This window comes from Mobula hypostoma, chromosome 7, assembly GCF_963921235.1.
Source record: "Mobula hypostoma chromosome 7, sMobHyp1.1, whole genome shotgun sequence".
Classification (NCBI taxonomy): domain Eukaryota; kingdom Metazoa; phylum Chordata; class Chondrichthyes; order Myliobatiformes; family Myliobatidae; genus Mobula; species Mobula hypostoma.
Genome location: NC_086103.1, coordinates 120,073,232 through 120,095,441, shown reverse-complemented (window position 1 = coordinate 120,095,441; position 22,210 = coordinate 120,073,232). Strand labels below are relative to the sequence as shown.

At 39.1% G+C, this 22,210-nt stretch overlaps 1 protein-coding gene across 3 annotated transcripts in view; it reads right to left on the bottom strand.

Annotated features, from left to right (window-relative positions):
- Positions 1-22,210, bottom strand: part of LOC134349003 (NADPH oxidase 4) — a 149,394-nt gene that overhangs the window by 92,243 nt on the left and 34,941 nt on the right. For all 3 annotated transcript variants that reach the window (XM_063052837.1, XM_063052838.1, XM_063052839.1), the window contains 5 exons: positions 20,659-20,743; positions 10,730-10,827; positions 6,744-6,771; positions 1,812-1,884; positions 1,399-1,479 (listed from right to left, as the gene is read on the bottom strand). In XM_063052837.1, coding sequence (XP_062908907.1) covers positions 1,399-1,479; positions 1,812-1,884; positions 6,744-6,771; positions 10,730-10,827; positions 20,659-20,743 — 365 coding nt within the window. The remainder of the gene's footprint in view (positions 1-1,398; positions 1,480-1,811; positions 1,885-6,743; positions 6,772-10,729; positions 10,828-20,658; positions 20,744-22,210) is intronic.

The following is a 22,210-nucleotide window of genomic DNA, read 5'->3' as shown; positions in this document are numbered from 1 at the left end:
CTAATCTAAATTGTCCTGCTATTGCCTTTGATCTTTAGCATATAAAAATGTCATGTAATATTGGGTCGGGAGGCCTCTTCCTCCAAGCGTGTCTCAATATGAGGCTTGTTTTTGTTGAATAAAACACTATCTCCATTAGCTTCAGTATCTCTTCAGTGACCTTGTTCCCAATAATACAACATGCAAAGACCATTTGCAATTAGCTTATCAATCTCAATGAATGAAAAACAGTCATATTTACTCATGTACTTAGGTTAATAAAAATCCCAGAAACAGTGTCTCTTAAAGCGACAACTTTCAAATCATATCTGGTGACCTCATTAGGATTGTCGATCTTCTGTAAGCTCCAATTTAACTTTAGAAACTATGGAAATACTCTTCAACATCATTCCAGGCTGCAGCTTCAGATGTCTGCCTCATCAGAAAGTTTGTGTTTGTTGCTGTTTTAGACAGATCATCAAAACCTCATATTCCAAGAAAAGAACACACACTTTCTTTAGCACGAGAGCGGATACACAAGCACACAGAATTTGCTTACAATACAGACTTCCCCTGAATTCAAAGATTATGCTCTAATAACATTGTATCTCAATGAAGTCTGCCTGACAATCCCCTGTAAGATTGCAAACACAAGGAAATCTGCAGATGCTGGAAATTCAAGCAACACACATCAAAGTTGCTGGTGAATGCAGCAGGTCAAGCAGCATCTCTAGGAAGAGGTACAGTCGACGTTTCGGGCCGAGAACCTTCGTCAGGACTAACTGAAAGAAGAGCTAGTAAGAGATTTGAAAGTGGGAGGGGGAGGGGGAGATCCAAAATGATAGGAGAAGGCAGGTGGGGGAGGGATGGAGCCAAGAGCTGGACAGTTGATTGGCAAAAGGGATATGAGAGGATCATGGGACAGGAGGCCCAGGGAGAAAGAAAAGGAGGGGGGGGGGGAAACCCAGAGGATGGTGAAAGGGTATAGTGAAACCTGTAAGATTGGTCTGGTTGTAGCACCACAAGGTCTCTGTACAAAGAACATACCACTGCAGACACTTCTATACAAATCTATCCGTCTCTCCAACTCTTTGGGCGCAATTCCCACTCCCTCCCACCTTCAGAACAACCAGTCATCTGACAAACTTGCAACTTGTGGGAGGAACATTGTTTCATTTGGCAGTATAAAAGTACACCATTAAATGACAATGAACTGAATTTGAGCTGCACTGAAACAGTGGGAAAGCTAATTACATTGGTGAAATTTTTGCTCTTCAAGTAATTTTCTCAACAGCAAAATCAAAGATAGAACAATTTCTAGACTTTAAAATCTGTAAGTTTCATAATGATAAAGCACAGTAAACTATTGTATGTTTGCTGAAAATTTTCTTTAAAAAAAACTTACTTCAAATAACTTACCCAGTCACGTGAAGCAGAAGTAAAATATAGAAGACAATGAAGAGGTTGTGTGTATACCAAAAGATGTCATAGTTTGAGTACCTGCAGATCATAAGGGAAATCAGTTCACAGTAATAGCACCCAACCCATAGAGAAAGAAATAAAAAGCCTTCTTCAATATTATTCAAAACTCAAAGTAAATTTACTATCAATGTCACCATATACAACCCTGAGATTCATTTTCTTGTGCGCAGTCACAGTAAATATAAGAAACACAATAGAATCAATGAAAGACCACTCCCAGTAAGACAGACAACCAGTATACCAAAAAACTGTGCAAATACAAAAAGAAAGAGAAATAATAATATTAATAATAAATAAAATCCACATATTTTTACTTGGCGATTCAGAAGATATTGCCAGTTTGTTCTTACCTTAGAGAATATGATGAAGATGTACACATTAAAAAAAGCACCAATACCATGAGGAAGCCAGTTACGCCTGGAACTAAATAACAAGATTTTTCATCAACAACAATATTACAAATGATCAGTTTTTGCAAATGTGAAGTTAAAGACTTTCAAAAATTGAAGAAATGGCCTTCATTGCAAAGTGAATTAAGTATACAAGTGATAATGTACAGAGCTTTGACTAAAACAAGCTTTGTATGCTGTTCAACACACACACAAAATGCTGGAGGAACTCATCAGGTCCGGCAGCATCAAGGGAAATAAATAATCAATTGCCTGGAATGGAAGGGGGAAGACACCAGAATAAAAAGGTAGGGGGGGGAAGGTAAGGAGTACCAACTAGAAGGTGATAGGTGAAGCCAAGTGGTTGGGGGAGGAGATAAGAAGCAGGGAGGTGATAAATGGAAAATGTAAAGGACTGGAGAAGAAGCAATCTGATAGGAGAAGAAAGTGGGCAATGGGAGAAAGGGAAGGAGGAGGGGCACCAGGTAAGAAGAGGAAAAGGGAGAAGGCAGCCAGAATAGGGGATGCAAGAAGTGAGAAACATTACCAGAAGTTAGAGAAATTAATGATCATGCCACCAGATTGGAAGCTACTCAGACAGATTATGAGGTGTTGCTCTCCCAATCTTTATCAGGTCTCACCAATGTAGAGGAGGCCACATCAGGAGCACCAGATACAGCAGACAACCCTAATATATTTGTAGGTGAAGTGTTGCCTAACCTGGAAGCACTGTTTGGGGCCTACATGCAGGTGAGGGAAGAGCATGCGTAGCACCTTTTCTGTTTGCAGAGATGTGCCAGGAAGATTAGTGGGGAGGGATATAATGGAGAAGGGAATTATGGGGGGAGGGATCCCTGCAGAAAGCAGAGAGTGGGGAGAGATAAAGATGTACTTGGTTTTATGATCCTGTTAAAGATAGTGGAAGTTGCAGAAAATGATGTACTGGATGTGGTGGTTCATGAGTAGTCGGTGAGAACAAAAGGAACTCTGTCCCTGTTAAGGCAGTGAGAAGATGGAGTGTGGGCAGATGTCCAGGAAATGTGTTTGAGGGCTGCTTTGATGGTAGAGAAAGGGAAACCCCATATTTTGGAGAAGGAGGACAGACAGTCCTCAAACAGTCCTTCCAGGTGAAACAACACTTCACCTACAAATCCTTTGGGGTCACCTACTATATCCAATGCTCCTGATGTGACCTCCTCTACATTGGTGAGGTCCAACGTGGATTGGGAGACCCCTTTGTCAAGCACCTCCACATCATCCACAAAAAGCAGGAATTCCTGGTAGCCAACCATCTTAGTTCCAATCCCCATTCCATTCTGACATGTTGATTCACGCCCTCCTCTACTGTCATGACAAGATCTCTGTCAGGTTGGATGAGCAACACCTCATTTTCTGTCTTGGTAGCCTCAATCTGATAGCATAAGCATCGATTTCCCTAACTTTTGGTCATTTTTCCCTGCCCTTCCCTCTTCGTCCATCCCCCACTCTGGCTCCCCACTCACCTCTCCTTTTCTCCTCTCTTGCCTATATCCTCCCCTTTCCATTTCCCCCACTCCCTTCAGATTCCTTCTTTTCCATCCCTTTACCTTTCCACTTATCATCTCCTTGCTTCTTACTGCCTCACCACATACCTGGCTTCACCTATCACCTTCTAGCTTGTACTCCTTTTCCTCCCCCCACATTCTTATTCTGGCCTTTTCCCCCTTCCTTTCTTGTCCTAATGCAGGTTCTTGGCCCGAAATGTCGACTGTTAGTCATTTCCATAAATGCTGCCTGACCAGCTTAGTTTATCCAGCATTTTATGGTCTGGATTTCCAACATCCGCAGAATATCTTGTGTTTTTGAATGCTGTTTACGTCTTTGACCTCCTTGTTTAATAACCATATATTTGCTTTTGAGGCAGTGAAAGAAGATTTGCCAGACTATTTTTTAGTGGTTACCTGATGAGGAAAGATTATTTAGGCTGCCCTAAACCCTTCCAAGATTAAAATAATGAGAAGTGATCTTCATAAAAAAAATACAAGATTCTAGTGTGGAACCTGGAATGAGTCTCAGAATGGGTGATGCCTGATTAATGCTGAGACAAGAAAAAGTTTCTTATCTTTCAGGATTTTGAGCCTTTGGAATTCTTGGAATTTCTCCCCCAGAGAGCTATGGTTGCTGAGTGATTACGTATCTTCATACTTCAGATTGATAGATTAATGGACTGCAATTCAATCAGCAGATTGCGCAGGAGAGTGGAGCTAAGGCCAATAATCAGATCTTCTGGGAGATTGAAGCCAGCTCGAGAGAAACAGAACACGAGAAAATCTGCAGATGCTGGAAATCCAAAGCAACATTACACAGAATGAACTCAGCAGGCCAGCAGGTCAGGCAACATCTCAGGAAAAGAGATGCTCCTTTACTCTTTTCCATAGATACTGCCTGGCCTGCTAAGTTCCTCCAGCAGTTTGCGTGTGTTGAGAGAAACAGAGTTAAATTTTCAGGTTAATGACCCTACTGCAGAACTCTTCAGAGCCGTTCCAGAGATCTGAAGCTGAGACATCAATTGGAATTGTTAAATTTTGTTGCACTCTCCTAGACATTGCCTGACATATGGAGTATATCCAGCATCTGTTCGAATTTCTGATTTCCAACATTTGTAGTTCCCTGCTTTGAACATTGGTCTCCTTGTTCTACCAAGAAGAATGGGAAACATAAACACAGATCACCTCACAAACAAAACTGTTCAGAGAAATTAGAGATCATTCAAAATGCCAAAGGAAAAGAAATAACCCACTCCACCTACCACATTTGTTTGGACTTATAAAAGCCAAATATTTGAAGTATCCATTTTTTGCCAGTAAAGAAAATTAAGCATTGAGAACAACCAGTATTCCAGCAATAACTATTGACAAACCAATGCTGAGGTGTCCGTGCCTGAGGTGCTCCAACATGTGACCCTCTCAGAGCTACAGCATCAGAAAAATATTTCAATCAGCTGACTTTCCATTATCTTAAGAACAAGGCATTGAGGAGCAGAATCTGAGTATTGTCAAACTCCAAAATTAGCAAAATATCTCAAAGGCTTTCATAATTAATTTTTAAAAGGCAATAGCTTAAAAACAAAGTCAATAAGTAGAATTGTTGGTTGTATATACTGGTACTCTGTGAAGTATTACCCAATAGACAGCAGATTCATTATAGCATTCTGGTTCGTTCTGTCTAAGCACTCACAGGCACTGGTCGGGCCGTGTGTCACTGTGTTTGCACCCTGGTGCAAACCCCTACACCTCTGTTTGCAGCTCACTAGCCAAGAATTGCCCACAGCTCAGTGTGGAAAGACTGTCTGTAAGGGCTGGTGCTGGGAGCTGGGAGGCAAGCAGTACAACTAGCAGCACTACAATATGCACCTCAACGTTGCAGCTTAGCTGGCACAGGAAGTGCAGGCCATTGCAGCATCCGCTTCATGTGTTGACACATCCTGTAGACTCCCCTATAATCTCTTCAGTGGTGGGGAGGGCTTCAATTCATACCAGGCTTCCAAGCACAACAGTGCTGTTGGTAGCACATTACTCTCTACATAATGTTCCTACCATTCATTTGCAGCGATGTTGGTATTGCAAGCCTCTGCACATAACACAATAATGACTTATTTAACGACAATTCCATTAGTGCTCTCATTCCTGGGAATACATCCTGACCACTAAGTCCCAATACATTGGATTCTTATTTATCACTAATTTGAAAGCATGCTAAGCAAGCTGTTTATTAAATTAAAGATTCTTTCTCAGTCCAACCCATTTCATTTACGTTCAGCAAAGGAAGTATCGTTGTACATTCAGGAATTGGTCGGCGGGGGGGTACAGTTACAACATTTAAAAGGCATTTGCAGACATCCCACCTCTCCTGGAAGTTCCGGGAATCTCCCGCATATTGATAACGGCTCCCTGACGCCTCAAAATTATATACAATATCCCAGAAATCGATTTTTTTTTTGAGAAGGAGAGCCAGCATCCTGATAGGTCTACATAGCACGAAGAGACCAATCAGTTTTCTCTGCGGGTAGGCTTTCAGTCGACCTCAAAAATAATGACAGTGTTGCTCGCTGCACTGTTTGCAACAGTTAATTTTCTATTGCCCATGGTGGGTTAAAATGTAAAAGACATGATGAGGTGAGTTTAACAGGTGTCATTTGTTCATTAGCATAGCTAACGTTATTTAAACTAGCTGGCTAGCTGCTATGGAGCTAATCTATTGATGTCCTATGTGATGAAGCCAAACTCCCTGTAGACTTGCTTAAAGTTGTAATAGAATAAACATGATAATATAAGTACATATTTTAATGTCACATTTTCTGCATATACCCAACTTGATTTATGGATTAGACAAAATCACTAAACAAAGTATTACATACACCCTTGGAGATCGACCAGGGGTGGCGGGGCAGGGGTGCTACCTCCCTGAAATGAGTTTTTGCAGGGTGGGATGTCTGCATTTGGATACGTGGAGAGTTATGGGCCAAATGCAGACAACTGGGACTAGCAGGGAGGATACAATGGTTGGCGATGTACAGTTGAGCTAAAGGGCCTTTTTCATTGCTATATTACTCTATGACTCTAATTATAAAGTGTAATTTCAGGACCAGGATAATAAATACCTTCCAAGTTACAGATAAGCACAACTTATGATGTACGTACTCCACATGAACCTTGGTGTAACATTGGCACTGAACCAGAAATTTGATATTAATTATTTTTACCAGCCACCAATGAGAACAGAAAGCAAACTTTCTTAAAATGATGCCACACTTTATTCAAATTTGAGATTCTTTTGTCTGTCATTGCTGAGGAGAATATGATTGCAGAGTTACTAGTTATTCCGAAATAAATGATTTTGCAACATAATACACACCTGTTGTGAAGAGGATTTTTCTGGGATCCTGAAAAATGAAAGAGTTGTACAATTAGAAATGCTCAGATAAGAGTTAAATTGAATCATGCTACAGGTTTCCCACCCCAGGTGATGGGACCATCAGGCCTTAGAAGGTCCACATAAACTAAAATACTCAGTTTTGCCAGAGAACAGATGAAAACTCTATTGTTCAACTTGAGGTAGGTAAAGGTCCAAGATTCAAAGTACATTTATCATCAACAAATATATAAATTATATAACTTGAGATTTGCTTGCTTATGGGTAGCCACATATAGACTGTGAATATACTATGTGGTATGACTTTTAATATATTATTAAAATATATAAAAAGCCACTATTGTTAGATTGGGGATGCTTACTTTCAACAGAGGAAGGTTGTTGGTAGCCCCATCTTTAATACTTGCTTAGTACGTAGCAACACAATAGAACTTATGGACATTATGGTAGGTGATCTCGTGCAGGCCACTGATATTGAAAACAACATGCAAACACGGTTTTTTTGATAACTACTCTGCCCTAGACTTATTTCATTCCATGGGTGAAAAAAAAAATCAGATTAATTTCCTACACAAGTAAAAAATATTTTCAGATATTTTCTGGCAGTTACTATGAGGATTCATTGTGTATTTTTCTTAAGAAGTGCTCAGAACCCTAAAGCACAAATTTAAAGGTGAAGCTGAATTACTGGAAATACTCAGCAGAGCAGATCCAGCAAAAGCTGTAGAGACAGACACCATTGCGTATCACTGAACTACATTGGAATTGACCTGATGCTTTACTTGTTTCTCTGCCCTTTGATGTTGCTTGGCCTAGCGTGTATTTCCAGTAAGTTCCATTTTGTTTCTGGTTTGCAGAATCTGTAGTACTTTTGAATCGCAGCTATTTTTTTCCCCGTTACATTTTACCCTCCAGGAAATCATCCCAGCACCAAGAACTGAAGACTATTGATCCAATTCAGTAGGAATGAAATCTATTATCTAATAATTAGTGGAATCACTGAATTTTATTTCTCTACTTAAAGGTAAGGATCTTGTGTTCGTTCCTTCAATCTATTCTTGTGAATAGTTTGAACGCACAAGTCTTTTTATGGTGTACTTGATCTCTGAGTTTGAAATTCTGTGATCTTCATTGAAAAAGAAACGTAAATCAAAAAGAAATCTAACTCAAAGTTTGGAAAAGAAACAGAAAATGTCCTGTCTCAACTACTGAAATGATGTGACAGAGGAAAGATTGGCCACATCAAAGGGCACACATACTCAAGAGATTTTATGAATATTTAAAGTTTAAGTATTTGTGTTCAAAAAAGGCAAGTTTATACAATGTCCAAATTTAAAAGAACCTGATTCATCCATAAGAAAATTTGATACAGAAGTACACAATAGAGAAGCTAGCATGATGCTCCTTCAATCTTGGAACCTTACTGCAACACAACACCTTAATGAAAGTGATACACCTGAAAAGCAAAAAGCAGAACATGCAAGGGCAGAAAACCAGTAACTTCTAATGAAAATAAGTAACTGAATATCCTAATTTTCAACTCTATTTCCTAGGGAAAAAATAATTTCCTTTTTAGTGAAATTGGCAAAGAATTCAGTTCTGTTTTCCTGAGGGATGCATTTGCTTGGGAGGCTGGGAAATTCAGAGGCCCAATTAGTCAGTTTAGGTGTTGGAAACATTTTTGTGAACATTTTAACTTGTTAGGTATTTTTAAACCTTCTGCTCATTCACACAATTTATGCTGTGTATTCAGATTTCTAATATGTATTTAATTTAGATGACAGGATGAAGGGAAACAGCTGGTGAGCTGGTGGAAAAGAAAATGAACATATGTATACTGAAACAAAACAGAAGTAACATAATGCTACTGTACAAAAAATACTATTAGAAAATTCAGCTTGACAATTTGTACATCAGCACTTCATAAGAATATGGCCATGGGTGCAATAACTTGTACTTTTCTTTTCTTCAAAACATCATCCTTAGCTAGCTTTTTCTCTTAATACCCAGTAAATGAATCCATAAAGAGAAATGGACACCACTGCAAAATGCAATTCCCAAATCATGAGTGGAGACTTTGGCCTCTCAGGTGATCACTATAGCACAGCTGCTCTAAATATAAACATATGGCCACAGACTAAATCCACAGAACACTGTTAAAATCACAGAATCCCATGCAATAAAAACAGAACTTCAACGTTTCCAAACATTGTAGAGCATTGGATTTGGCTACAAAATATCCAACTAGTTTAAACAGATTGCACTTTTTCAACTTTATTCTTAAAGGAGTGTGTTAAGAGTAAAGTTGATCAGGGTGCCACAACACACTGAAGGAAGCATCTGTCATTGGCAATGGACAGTAGTTTGTTAAGAGCAAAAAAAATTAGGACCAAAAAACGGTGTCTTAAACCTGATCTGCCATTCAGTTAAATGACAGCTGACCTAATCTAGCCTCTGCTCCACTTGCCAGTATGTTTACCATAAGCTTCAACTTCTCTCCTGACCAAAAAATATCTTGGCCTTGGATAAAGTAAACAATTTAGCCTCTGCAGCTTGCTGGGATAGAAAATTCCAAACAATTCACAAGCTGGAAGAGATGAAATTCCTCATCTCCATCTTAAATGCGTGATCCTTTATTCTGAAATAATATCCTTTGTCTATAGATTACTCGCAAATGAAAACACATCACAGTCACTGCCTTCTTATAATCTTAAATGTTTCAATGAATTACCTCCACTATTTCCAAGCCCCAATCTGCTTCATTAGACATTCCCTTTATCCCAATCAACAATTTCCAAACTGCCTGCACTACAAGTATATCCTTCCATAAATAAGGAGACAGTGTACACTGACATTGGTAGCAAAATATCGCCACAGTTGTATTCCATCTCATCTTTTCGTTCTCCAAATAATTCATTGCATGCCCATGGGAATCCTGGGATTCATGTATGAAGATACCTAGAACATTAGTATTCCTGCACCTCAGAATATCTCTTCATTCAAATAAAACTCCGCTTTTCAGTTTTCCTTCCAAAGTAGATAACCTCACATTCCCCATATGCCAAGTTTTGCCTATACACCTAAGCTATGTCCCTTTGCAGTCTCTGTGTTCTCCTCACAACTTGTTCCTTGTGTCATCAGCAAACCTGGCTGCAACAAATGCTCGGTCCCTTCATCAAATTAGTTGGTATAAATTTTGAAGTGCATCAGTGATCTAAGTGCCATCACACTTGCAACCTGAAAATTATTTATTTAACCCAACGAACAGCAGTAATAGGATCTGAATATTTTTCATAGTTCCTGCTTAGAACAAAAAGGCTAGCTACAAAAAATAAAAGATAATTCAACCAAGAAAAGCTGCCCTTAAATTCGAAATTGGAAGTCTTTGTGTTTGCTCTTGCCAGCTCGATCTGTGGGAACAATATTCATTGGGCTGCAGCAAAAACCCTGCCCAATCATTCCACTGAGGAACAGAAAACCTCAATATCATCTTCACGCAAGCTTAAATGACTATGGTCTAAAGTAAAAACCTCCAAAAATTTCTAACGTTTCTCTTCAGGTTCCTCCTACTCTATTTCAATATCTATATCTTATTAATACCATCCAAACTGTCCTTCAACATACCAAATTCCAAAATCTAATATGAGCCCCTGCCCAGAAAAATAGTATGGAATATTTCCCAGGGTATACGCTAAATCACTGCTAAAGGAACAAACAGGATTTGTAAATAGAGTATTGCAACAAGAGATGCATGTTATTTAAATATTCCAGGTATGGTTATTTGTACCAGATCAGACAAGATTATCTCACGTAACAGAGAATTTGAATTAGTCTGAGGTAGTAATACCTTTCCGCAATTACAATGGTGATTATTTAATTTTTGACTGTATCAATGCAAGAAGATTAATAGTTAGTTCTAAAGTGATCCTTCAGCATGGAAAAATATAATGAACACACAGAATACGGACCTCATCCCGGTAACGAGCAACATTGAGGGCTGGAAATTCTTCACTATAATGCAGAGAGAAGTTTAAGGCATTGACCATATGAGCTGCAACATGGACTACTGAAATTAGAAGTGAACAAAAGGTTATATTACATCAGAATTGTTTACATATCAAGGAAAGAGTTTAATACAAAATCATAAACACTTAACTAATTTCACTCGGACATTACTATATATAATCTCAAAAACAAATTACATAATTACTTGTAATAATTTTGCACAAGATGGCAAATAGTGAGGATGAATTCAAACCTCCACTGTTCATACTAAGAAACATAGGTCTGCCAATTTTTAAACTGTGTGTGGTCATGCATAACATTTTATTAAAAAAGAGAAAATGGGAACAATTTGCGCAAGTGCAGGACATACTTGATATTAGATTTGGCTTCAATCATTACTACTATAAAACAAAGCTCATTGTTATGTGGAAAAGGCGTGGAGAGCATAAACTGTTGCCAAAACAGAACATGGTAATGGGATACCTGTGACCTCGATGTCTTTCATATTATTTATATTTCTGTTCAAGAATTTTAAAAGCAGCTTAGAGTTACAGAACTAAGCACGACTGGAGCAAGTAAAATATTAAGTTTTTTGAAGGAACAGACGAGGTCAATTAATTCAATTGAATTATTTACTTCAGTGAGGTTGTTACAAAAAAACCCACAATATTCCACAACTGGCATCTTTACGTATTTAGTTCTCCTATTTTCCCATTATTTGTGTCCTGTCTCTTAGTATTCCTGATACAGAAGCAACACTTTTCAGCCTTAATTCATTTTAGAAATCTAATTACAGTGGGCAGGGAAGTCTGATTATCTGCACAAAATGTAACATAGTGAACCTATGGAAATCTGTTTCACCCAAAAGCATTATTGCTTATCTGGCTGTGGACTTTACACTCTTTTGGTGCACCAAAAATATATTGCATCTAAAATCAAAGCCCACTTAGATCTAGGTCTCCCTCAAAAATACCAATATTTGGTAAAGAAGCAAAAAAGGAATGCACTGTAATTTCTTAGGACACAAATCTTGTGCACCAAAAAGGAGCCTGTATGGTTTTCATCAAGAGCTTATTACCAAACTCACAACTTTACTGCATTGATTGCTGGGAAGAGAGTTATTAATTAAAGATTACTCCCCATGGCAATGCAGTAGTCAAAGACTGTCATGGAGATGAGGAAAATGTCAGAAAAAAATGCATGTTCATGAAGCTTTGGCACATGCGATTTTGAACCAAAGATGATAATTAAGGGCACAATGGTATGTAGCTTACAACTGAGTTGAAAAATTCTGAAATCCACAAAGGCACCACACTGATTAGTTCACCATAATGCTGACCATAAGAGGCTGACACTGAGATAAGCTGTTTGCAATATATCAGGATAGTGCTGACACGTTAATTCTGGTCTCATTTCTAAACACTATACCAAATGCTCCGAGGTTTATATTATTTTTATTTAGAGATGCAGCACAGTACGAGGCCCCTCTGGCCCAACTAGCCCATGCCACCCAAATATACCCATGTATCCAATTAACCTACTAACCCATGCCACCCATTATACCCATGTATCCAATTAACCTACTAACCCGTGACTCCGGAATGTGCGTGGGAACCGCAGCTCCAGAGGAAACCCACTTGTCACAGGGAAAACGTACTAACTCCTTACTGACAGTGGCTGAAATAAACCCAGGTCGCTAGTGCTGTAAAAGTGTCACACTGACCACTACACTATCGTGCTGCCCTTTTCCTTTATGAAAATGAAAAATAAATCTCAGATTCTGGAAATCTGAAATACGGGTAGAAAATGATGGAAATGCTAAGCACATCAGTTCTGACAGAGGATCAGAAAGTGTCTTCAACCTGGGATGGTAACTCTGTTCATTCCACAGATGGATGCAAGGCACATAGATGTAAGAAAAATTGCAGACTACGGGCTATGTAGGAGGGAAGGTTCAAATTGATCATGGACTAAGTTTATATTGGTCAGCATAACATCATAGTCCAAAGGCTGTACTGTGCTGTGCTGTTCTCTGTTGTATATTTTGTGAATGAAAAGCAATGGCCACAGGTTTCACCACAAGCTCCAATTTCTACCATCAGTGGACAACACGTGCTGTGCACGTTCAGCTATTAGATGCATGCGTGAGTAGATTTGCTTGAGCCTTTCTCCAAGAGATTCTGGGGAAAAAAAACAAGTGCAAATGGGTCCAACTTTCTAGGCAAGGACATTTTAACTACTTGTAGACTGGATGTATCTTCATCATTCCAATTAACTTGTAATATTTCTCTGTCATCTCTTCTACTCCAGCACAGAGAAGTATTCTTTTACCCAAGTGGGCTGATTCTATAAGGATCCAATGGCGCTATCGTCAACCTCAAAACCAGCCTACCCAAAGGTATAGCAGTGTTGGAAGAAACAGAAAATTTAAACACATATCAGCCTGCAGCTATGCCTGGGATCCTTACATGTACGTCTTCTGAATCTACCTGAACTTTATTAAAGACATCTGGACTTGAAGAAGCAAATGCAATAAATAAATAAATAAATAAATAATTCGCACTTGACTTTCAACCTATGCCGATGCTTTTTTAATCAGTGGGAATCTATTGGCTTCCTCTCTGTCCAACAGGTCATCTCTCAAGAAATTGAGATAACAGACAACGAATATTGCTTCTATCATATTTCCACAGCTACACAGTTTAATAGTTACCAAAATTTCTCTCCTGATGTGACTGCCAAAAATAATATCATTTCAACTATCTTTGCACCTGAGCAATTCCTTGGGATAAGAGTCAGGAAATCCTATTGTACATTATCCCATTACTTCCCCATACTATTCCCACTAAAAATAAATACACCGCTGTCTTCAACAGTTTGGTGTCTTGTGCTTCTTTAATACAGAGGAAAATTTTAAGGAAAAAATGATGAGAAGTCCAAACAGCTTCCAAAATTGAAATGAGAGCGAAGTTTTCATACATGCATGGTGGATTCAAGGGTGTGAATGGCTATTGGGAAATGTCCTTTTTATCCAGTGCAAGACAGTATGACCATATAAGAATCATAGATGTCAACCTCCATAAACAGCAACATAATTGATCCTGAATCTCCGGAGGGGAAAGCCCCGAATCCTCAGCTTCGCTTGTTGCTCGGCGGCCGGGACGGGGTCGAAGCACTCGGCAGGGATGGTGCCCGGTGCTCGGTGTCGAAGGGCTGGTCGGAGGCGCGAAGTTTTCGGACAGACTCAGAGTCCGCTGGGGTCGGGTGTTTCCAAAGCATCGACAGTTTACAGTGCCTGGAGGTTTATGGCAGAGAGAGCTTCTCCCTTCTGCCACCTGCTATTGGGGACTATCGGGAGTCAATCGGAACTTTGAGGCTTTTTTTTCAACCGTTCCCATGGTCTGTTCTTTATCAAATTGTGGTATTGCTTTGTACTGTTGTAACTATATATTATAATTATGTGGTCTTGTCAGTGTTAGTCTTTGGTTTGTCCTGTTTTCTTTGTGATACCACTGGAGGAACATTGTATCATTTCTTAATGCATGCATGCATTTCTAAATGACAATAAACGAGGACTGAGTGTCCTCATAATCTAATAATAATTGCAAATTCCTAACTATCATTGTTGGAAAAGTAACAGCATGTTAACAAATACTGCTGGTAATAGATAAATTCACTAGAAATTTGACTTTACAAATTCTTGTTTGTTTTTATATTTGATCAGATCCAGAGTAACAATTATCTCATTCCCCTTTACACTTGTATACTCAAAATAACATTAAACAATCTTGAGTTATGAATCTCCAAAGCCTTCTGTAGTTTCCTTCATTCATGTTAATACACTGCTTCAAACTAATGGCATCTTATTCTAAGCCACCCTGGTGATGTTAAAATATTGCTGTTTTTAAAGTATAATTGCCTATTAAACTCACTACTGGTCCTTAACAGTTCAGTTCCTGTTTAATGATGTGATAATTGTTAATGCACTGTCAATAAAGTCCTCTGGCTCAGAAAGCAAAATCTTATGCCACTCAAACTTATTTTATAAGAAGGAAAACCTAAAAAAAATCTAGTTTAAATAAAAAATAACCTTTGATTGTTATTATTTTCGCATTTTTAACTTTGCTCTTTTTTCTATATCTGATTAAATTTGACTTTGTCATTCTCCATTGTTACAAAGTTTCTTTTTCAATCGTTAAACCTCATTGGCTAAGGAGGTACAAAGTTAGTCCCATGCTATCCTATTTCCAGCTCATACTTATGCAAGTTAAAGCATAAAGTAGTGTCTGAAGGAAAGCATTATATGCCAGATCCTACATGATCCCACATGTAAAGGTCAGCATTTGGAATTCTGAAAGATACCAATTACTATGGACTGTGACCTACTCTTCACTCTCCCTGGGCTATATCAGAAACTAAATATCCAGTAATCAAGTAAAGATTTTCTTTAAAATTATGCATTCTCTATTTTTTTCTTTAACCTTCTTCTCCAAATTGTATCATCTGGGAGGCAATTTTCTGTTCCACAGGGAGTGATGGTCTTTCAAATCACAAGCAAGAGAAAATCTGCAGATGCTGGAAGTCTGAGCAACACACACACACACAAAATGCTGGAGGAATTCAGCAGGCCAGGCAACATCTATGGAAAAAAGTACAGTTGATGTTTTGGGCCGAGACCCTTTGGCAGGACTGGAGAGAAAAAGCTGAGGAGTAGATTTGAAAGGTGGGGGGAGGGGAGAAAGAAACACCAGGCAATAGGTGAAACTTGGAGGGGGGAGGGTTGAAGCAAAGAGCTAGGAAGTTGATTAGTGAAAGAGACAGAAGGCCACGGAGGAAAGAAAAAAAAGAGGGGGAGGAGCACCAGAGGGAAGCGAAGAGCGGGAAGGAAATAACATGAGAGAGGGACACGGGAATGGGAAATGGTGAAGGGCAGGGGAGGCATTACTGGAAATTTGAGAAATCAATGTTCATGCCATCAGGTTGGATGCTACCCAAAGGGAATACAAGGTGTTGTTCCTCCAACCTAAGTGAGGCCTCATCCCAACAGTGGAGGAGGCCATGGATGGTCATATTGGAATGGGAATGGGAAGTGGAATTAAAATGGGTGGCCACTTGGAGATCTCGCTTGTTCTGGCTCGGCGAAGTGGCCTCCCAATCTATGTCGTGTCTCACCGTGTTTTGGCCCGAAACATCCGCTGTACTTTTTTCCATAGATGTTGCCTGGCCTGCTGAGTTCCTCCAGCATTTTCTGTGTGTTGAGTGATGGTCGTTGGTAACTTTCCATGGCTTTCTGTTGTACAGACAAGCCTGCAGACATCCCACCCTGCAAAAACTCATTTCAGGGAGGTAGCACCATCAATTTGCAGGAGACTTCCAGGAGAGGTGGAATGTCTGCAATAGAGTAGCTCCTTAACAGCTAGCCAGCTAGTTCAAAAATAACGTTAGCTATGTTAATGAACAAATGACACTTGTTAAACTCACCTCAACATGTCTTTACAGTCTTAATCCACCATGGGCAATAGAAAAGTCCCTGTTGCAAACAGTGCAGTGAGCAACACTGTCATTATTTTTGACCCCTATTAGGCAGGGGTACACTTCAGAGTAGTCTGGGGTGATGTACGTTTTATATTTTTTTGGAACACTCTGCCATGGCACTCTCGTGCTCTCGCGCTCTCACTTGCTTTCTCTCGTTTTCTCGCGCTCTCTCTCTCGCTTGCTTTCTCTCTCGCGCTTGCTTTCTTTCTCGTGCTCTCTCTCTCACGCGCTCTCGCTCTCTCTCACGCGCTCTCGCTCTCTCTCACGCGCTCTCGCGCTCTCTCACGCGCTCTCTCTTGCTTTCTCTCGCTCGCTCTCAAAAAAATTGATTCCCGTGATATTATATATAATTTGCGGGCATCAGGGAGCCACTACTCATATGCGGGAGACTCCCGGAACTTCCGGGAGAGGTGAGATGTCTGAGCCTGGAAAGGATGTGCCATCCTCACTAAAGTCAGTCTCCAATTATCCTGGAAAATTACACTTGGACAATTGTAAGCATGGAGACTAAACATAAACCAGGGACTTCGACTAAATGTTAGGAGCAATTATAATGCTTTAGATGAGTCTAAGTAACTCTTCACACATCACACCACTTGCTACACTGCTTGATACATCAAGACAAAGCAAGAAAACAACCTCCACCTTTCAACACCTCTGTCCACCAAATGCTCCGCTTAAAACCTCAGCTAATGGCCTCATTAAAAAAAAAACTGTCACAGACCCCACAGCACTTTCATACAAATTCAATATCTTCTTGCCTATCACTTTTGTTTTTACAAGAGCAAGCACAGGCAAGGTACAGATTCAAGCTAACGAAATTTTGAAATGCAAAAGGCTACATTCAGCTCTGTGGTATGATCCAAACTGCAGTATTGTCTTAGGATACTTATATTGTTTGTTTGGTTTTCTTTGAATTAAGGTACTAGGAACAGACAGAAAGAAGTAAATTTGCCCATATTGTTACATTTGACAATGAGCCAGTCTAAAAATTCTTCCTTAGTTAGGCAGCAGTGTTTGCTGGATTTCATGTCAGAAATGTGTACAAAGAAAATTATCCCCAGTAGATGGCATTTAAATGCACGATATAGATATGTCAGGACATTGTATACTGTGTATTTGTATTTTCTCTCTGAAATTCATTCTATTCAAGTCAATAAATGATCTTTGTGGTCAAACCATGGACACGTTTTTGAAGTACAGCAAAAGCTGGAAACATCGGAACAATGAAAAGCAATGAATTCAAATTAAGTCCCATACAAACAAAAACTGGGCATGCTTAATAGTGAGAAAAAATTTTTTAAAAAGTGAAGTTCATCTATCCTAACAGTATTAAATAAAATTAAATGTCCACAGTGTCTGAATTTTAGTCCTCTTTTACTTTTCATCGCCACCTGGTATTAATAGACGAACACATACAGAACAAAACTAATCCAATTTTTAGGAAAAGTCAACTAAGTAAGGAAATGCACAGAGAATGCTGGACCAAAAGAGTTCATGATTGAACCAACAGATTTCACAGAATACATCCAACCATCTAATTTTAAAAGCACATTCCACCTACAAGTCAATAGTTGCTTAATAATCTAAAAGTTATACACAACTAACAATTAGACATGTGCCCATTTTTAATTTGTGAATCATGCATAAAAGTAAAATTCTCTGCTATTAAGTATTTGTGCTCTCCCCTGGTCATATTGCACCTGTGTACAGATGTTGTTTGTACATTTTAGTTCCCACACATGATAATATCATCTGCATAAGAAGCTTGTTTCAGTTACTTAATTACCAAATCCAAAACTAAATTGTGATACTGCAAAGACTGCAAATTCCACAGTATCTGAGCTCAGTGGTATTGAGCCAGAATCACCATTCTGCTTCTGTTTGGGGGTTTCTGGCCTTTGTCTCAGCCTAAAGGTGACACCTCAAAAAGGCAGCATTATCATTAAGGAGATGCATCACTTGGAACATGCCTTCTTCTCAGTGCTACCTACCAAAGAGGAGGTACCTGAGCCTGAAGACACACACTCGACATTTCTTCCCCTCCGCCATCAGATCTTTGAATGGACAATGAACCCATGAACACTTCCTTGGCATTTTCCCCCCTCTTTTGCCGCTACTTATTTTGACACACACACACACACACACACACACACACACACACACACACACACCTTATTGCAATTTATAGTTTTTCTAACTAGGTACTAGGTACTGCTGCTACTAAACGGCAAATTTCATGACATATGCCAGTGATATTAAATGTAATTGTATTTCTGGTCCTGATTCAATCCTTTGGTCTCGAGCCTCCACCTCAGATTCATCCCACGAGCTGCAGCCTGTGTCTTTGCCACATCTACAACCTGATGCTTATCCGTTAAATCACAACCAGTTTCTCTACTGGACCTAAAATAAAACTAATAACTTCTCTGAACTGGAGCAATAAACTGTTGTGCACTCAGTGATGTGTATTAACAAAAAATAGCAATATATATCAAGGTAAAAATTTCCAAACACATAGCTTAATTGTTTTGAACTGAATAGTAAATGCTAATGTGATTTTCCCCCCAAAACAAACACACTGACTGACTTTGACAAACTTTAACAGAAGTAAACACTACTTTTCTCGAATTCTGTCTGGCTCAGCATAATTTTTTGATGCTTATACAGCAATTTGGATAGAGCCCTTCTAAGGAGAGAAAATGAACCAGAAGTTTTAAGCTCTGTTCTGCAGAATTCACTTACTATGAAATGAGAAACACGTCAGGTTGAAAGTAATGAACCCTGCATGATGTAGCTTCTTCTGTGATTCTTTTAAAATATGAAATACGTCTGCAAAACGCACCAAAGTTGCATTCTAGGTTCATGGTCATCCATGGTCTGACCATCATCCCTTGCACTCCATGCCCCATCCCAGTCATCAATCCCTGCCCTAGACAGCATTCATCCTTGTCCCTAATGCGCAGCTTTGACCCCACAGTCCACCAGCCCCATCAGGACATTCCATTGCTCGGGGTCCTTGTGCCATAAATCTCCTCAAACTTGAGGCTGTCTTGGAGGTATCCCTTTAATACTTTCCATGTGTATTAACAAAAAAACGATAGTTATTGAGGAAAAACAAGTTGATGCAGCAGCAGCAGTAACATCTCTTACAGGAGGTAAGCTACTTAAAGTAAGGATATTCAAATTTCACAGTATTTTTGTGAATTCTGATTTGGGTTTACAATATACCTGACACTTACGAGGGGCAACTGATAAGTTCATGGCCTAACATAGAAGGAATCAATGTTAGAAAACCTAGCACATTTAATTTTCAACATAGTCCCCTCCTACATTTACACACTTAGTCCAGTGGTTGTGGAGCATACGGATCTTGGACCTCCAGAAAGCATCCACAGATGGGTGATTGATAAGTTCATGGCCTAAGGTAGAAGGAGATGAGTTATTAACTTCAAACTTTCTGCATAATCACTCAAAGAGTTGAACTGCATGTGCACGTATCGAGAGCTGTATAACTCATCTCCTTCTACCTTAGGCCACGAACTTATCACCTATCTGTGGACACTTTCTGGAGGTCCAAGATCCGTATGCTCCACGACCGCTGGACTAAGTGTGTAAATGTAGGAGGGGACTATGTTGAAAAATAAATGTGCTAGGTTTTCTAAAATTGACGCCTTCTACCTTAGGCCTCGAACTATCAATCACCCCTCGTATTTAGTGTATCAAATTGCTTTAAGTCCATCGTCTAAATTCCCCACATTCTCCTCCAGTGGTACACAGGTTTATTAAATCTTTTATAAAATGTTGATATTTTTAGAAAGTCATGGTGTTTCCGATATCTTTCCACATTTCTACAGAGGAACAATAAATTGGGCAAAGAAATATTATTTGACTTTGAAGGCACAACCGGGAAAACAAAAAGGTTTATGTCCATCACAACAGGAGAGCTAAGTAGAATGACATAAACAAACTAATGTGAACTCACACAAAATAAAAACTGAAAATGCTGGAAATACACAGCAGGTCAGATCACATCTCTGGGAAGAAAAACCAGAGTTAACATTTCAGGTCAAGGTGCTTCGTTGACTCCATTTCCTCTTCCCTGCTGAATTTTTCCAGCCTGTTATGTTTTAGTTTTCTAGCATCGGCTGTTTTTATTTTCAGATTTCCACTGAATTCCAACAATTCTCATTCTAGATAACAACCCCAACTGCAACTATTTCTTCAGGAACAATAACAGGCTGAATTAACGTTAACAAATTCCATGACTTATGCCAGTGAAATTAAACCTGATTTTGATTTTGATACATAATGCACAATGATTGCATTTTACTTTGACAATGCAGGGCTTTCTTACCTGAAAACAGACATATCGTAAAACCACATGTAATATGAAAAGTTTTACTCTTATCCAGCAATCTTCTTGCTTTTCTACTCATAATCTGTGAAGAAAATTATGAATCATTAAAAATATTTGAAAATAAGGAAGTGATAAATTTAGTTCAGAAAGACTTTACCACAGTTCTAAATGATGGCAGGAAGAAACTAGCACATCTATAGACTATATCTACCCCATTGCATAATAGCATTAAGATATTCTAATTTAAATGCAGTAAGTGATGCTTAAGATATCAATCTATCTTACTCTTTGAGCTTTACTTAGTGAGAAGAGTTTTAAACCAACGGAAAATATGTTTAGGAGAAAACAGGAAGTAAAAGAGCATAAAACTACCAATCACAAACAAGGGAAAAACTGCAGATGCTGGAAATCCCAGCAATACACAGAATGCTGGAGAAACTCAGCAGGCCAGGCAGCATCTGTGGAAAAAAGTACTTTTTCTATAGATGCTGCCTAGCCTGCTGAGTTCCTCCAGCATTTTGTGTGCGCGACATCGACTGTACTTTTTTTCCATAGAAGCTGCCTGGCCTGCTGAGCTCTTCCAGCATTTTGTGTGTGTTGCTCAGATAAAACTACCAATTTCTGAATTTAACCCAAATATCTGAATACTCCCCAGGAGGGCTGGCTTGTTAGTTCAAATCTATTAATTGTTCATTGGGAACAACCTTAACAGGAATTTTAAAAGTTAATTCAGCCTCCAATGCTTCCTAAAATATATCAGTGAAATCACAGAGGGGCCATTGTAGGACTCTGTTGGAGCTGATAAATACACAAGTAAATACAATAATTGGTAATGCAGCCTCAGCAAACTCTGAAATGCTTTAGAAATTATCTTGTTTTCCTCTTTAGGAAATTTGTGGAGGAAGTTTTTGTAGTATTTCAGGGGTTGCTGCTGTTCAGTTTCAATACATTGACACTAGACAATTCCCCACAAATCAAGGGTGCTGCTAATGAAGCAATATTCCATAAACCAGGCCAGAACACCAATGTACAACCAAAAGATTCTGAAGCTGTAACAGGTTTGCCCATCTGCAGCTACATACAAGAGATGGTATCAGGGGAGAAATCCAGGAAGTCAGCCCCTCTCTCTATATAGAGTTTTTGAAACCATCCGAGATGGTGGACTGCTGAATGATGTAAGGAATCACAGACAATGATCTACAATTTTAAAATATTTTTCTTTTCTATTCTATCTACTAAATGAACCACCTTGGGGTTTTCCCCACAGACTATTTCACAAGCACGTTGCTGCCTCTTCGAAGTCCAAATGATTAAAAGCTATGTGCAATTATCACTGGGTGAGATAGAATTCTGTCACTAAGTAGCAGCAAGTCCCCCATCCCTGTATCTGCAATATCCGTGTATTCCATCTGTGGTTAGACAAGGGCCACCTTTTCTGCAGATTGCATGGAAGGATGAGGAATATTGAAGAATATCAATGATAACCAAAGTGGACCTTTGAACCATGAAGTTGACCTGACATGACATAAGACTAAATATCTGATAAGTG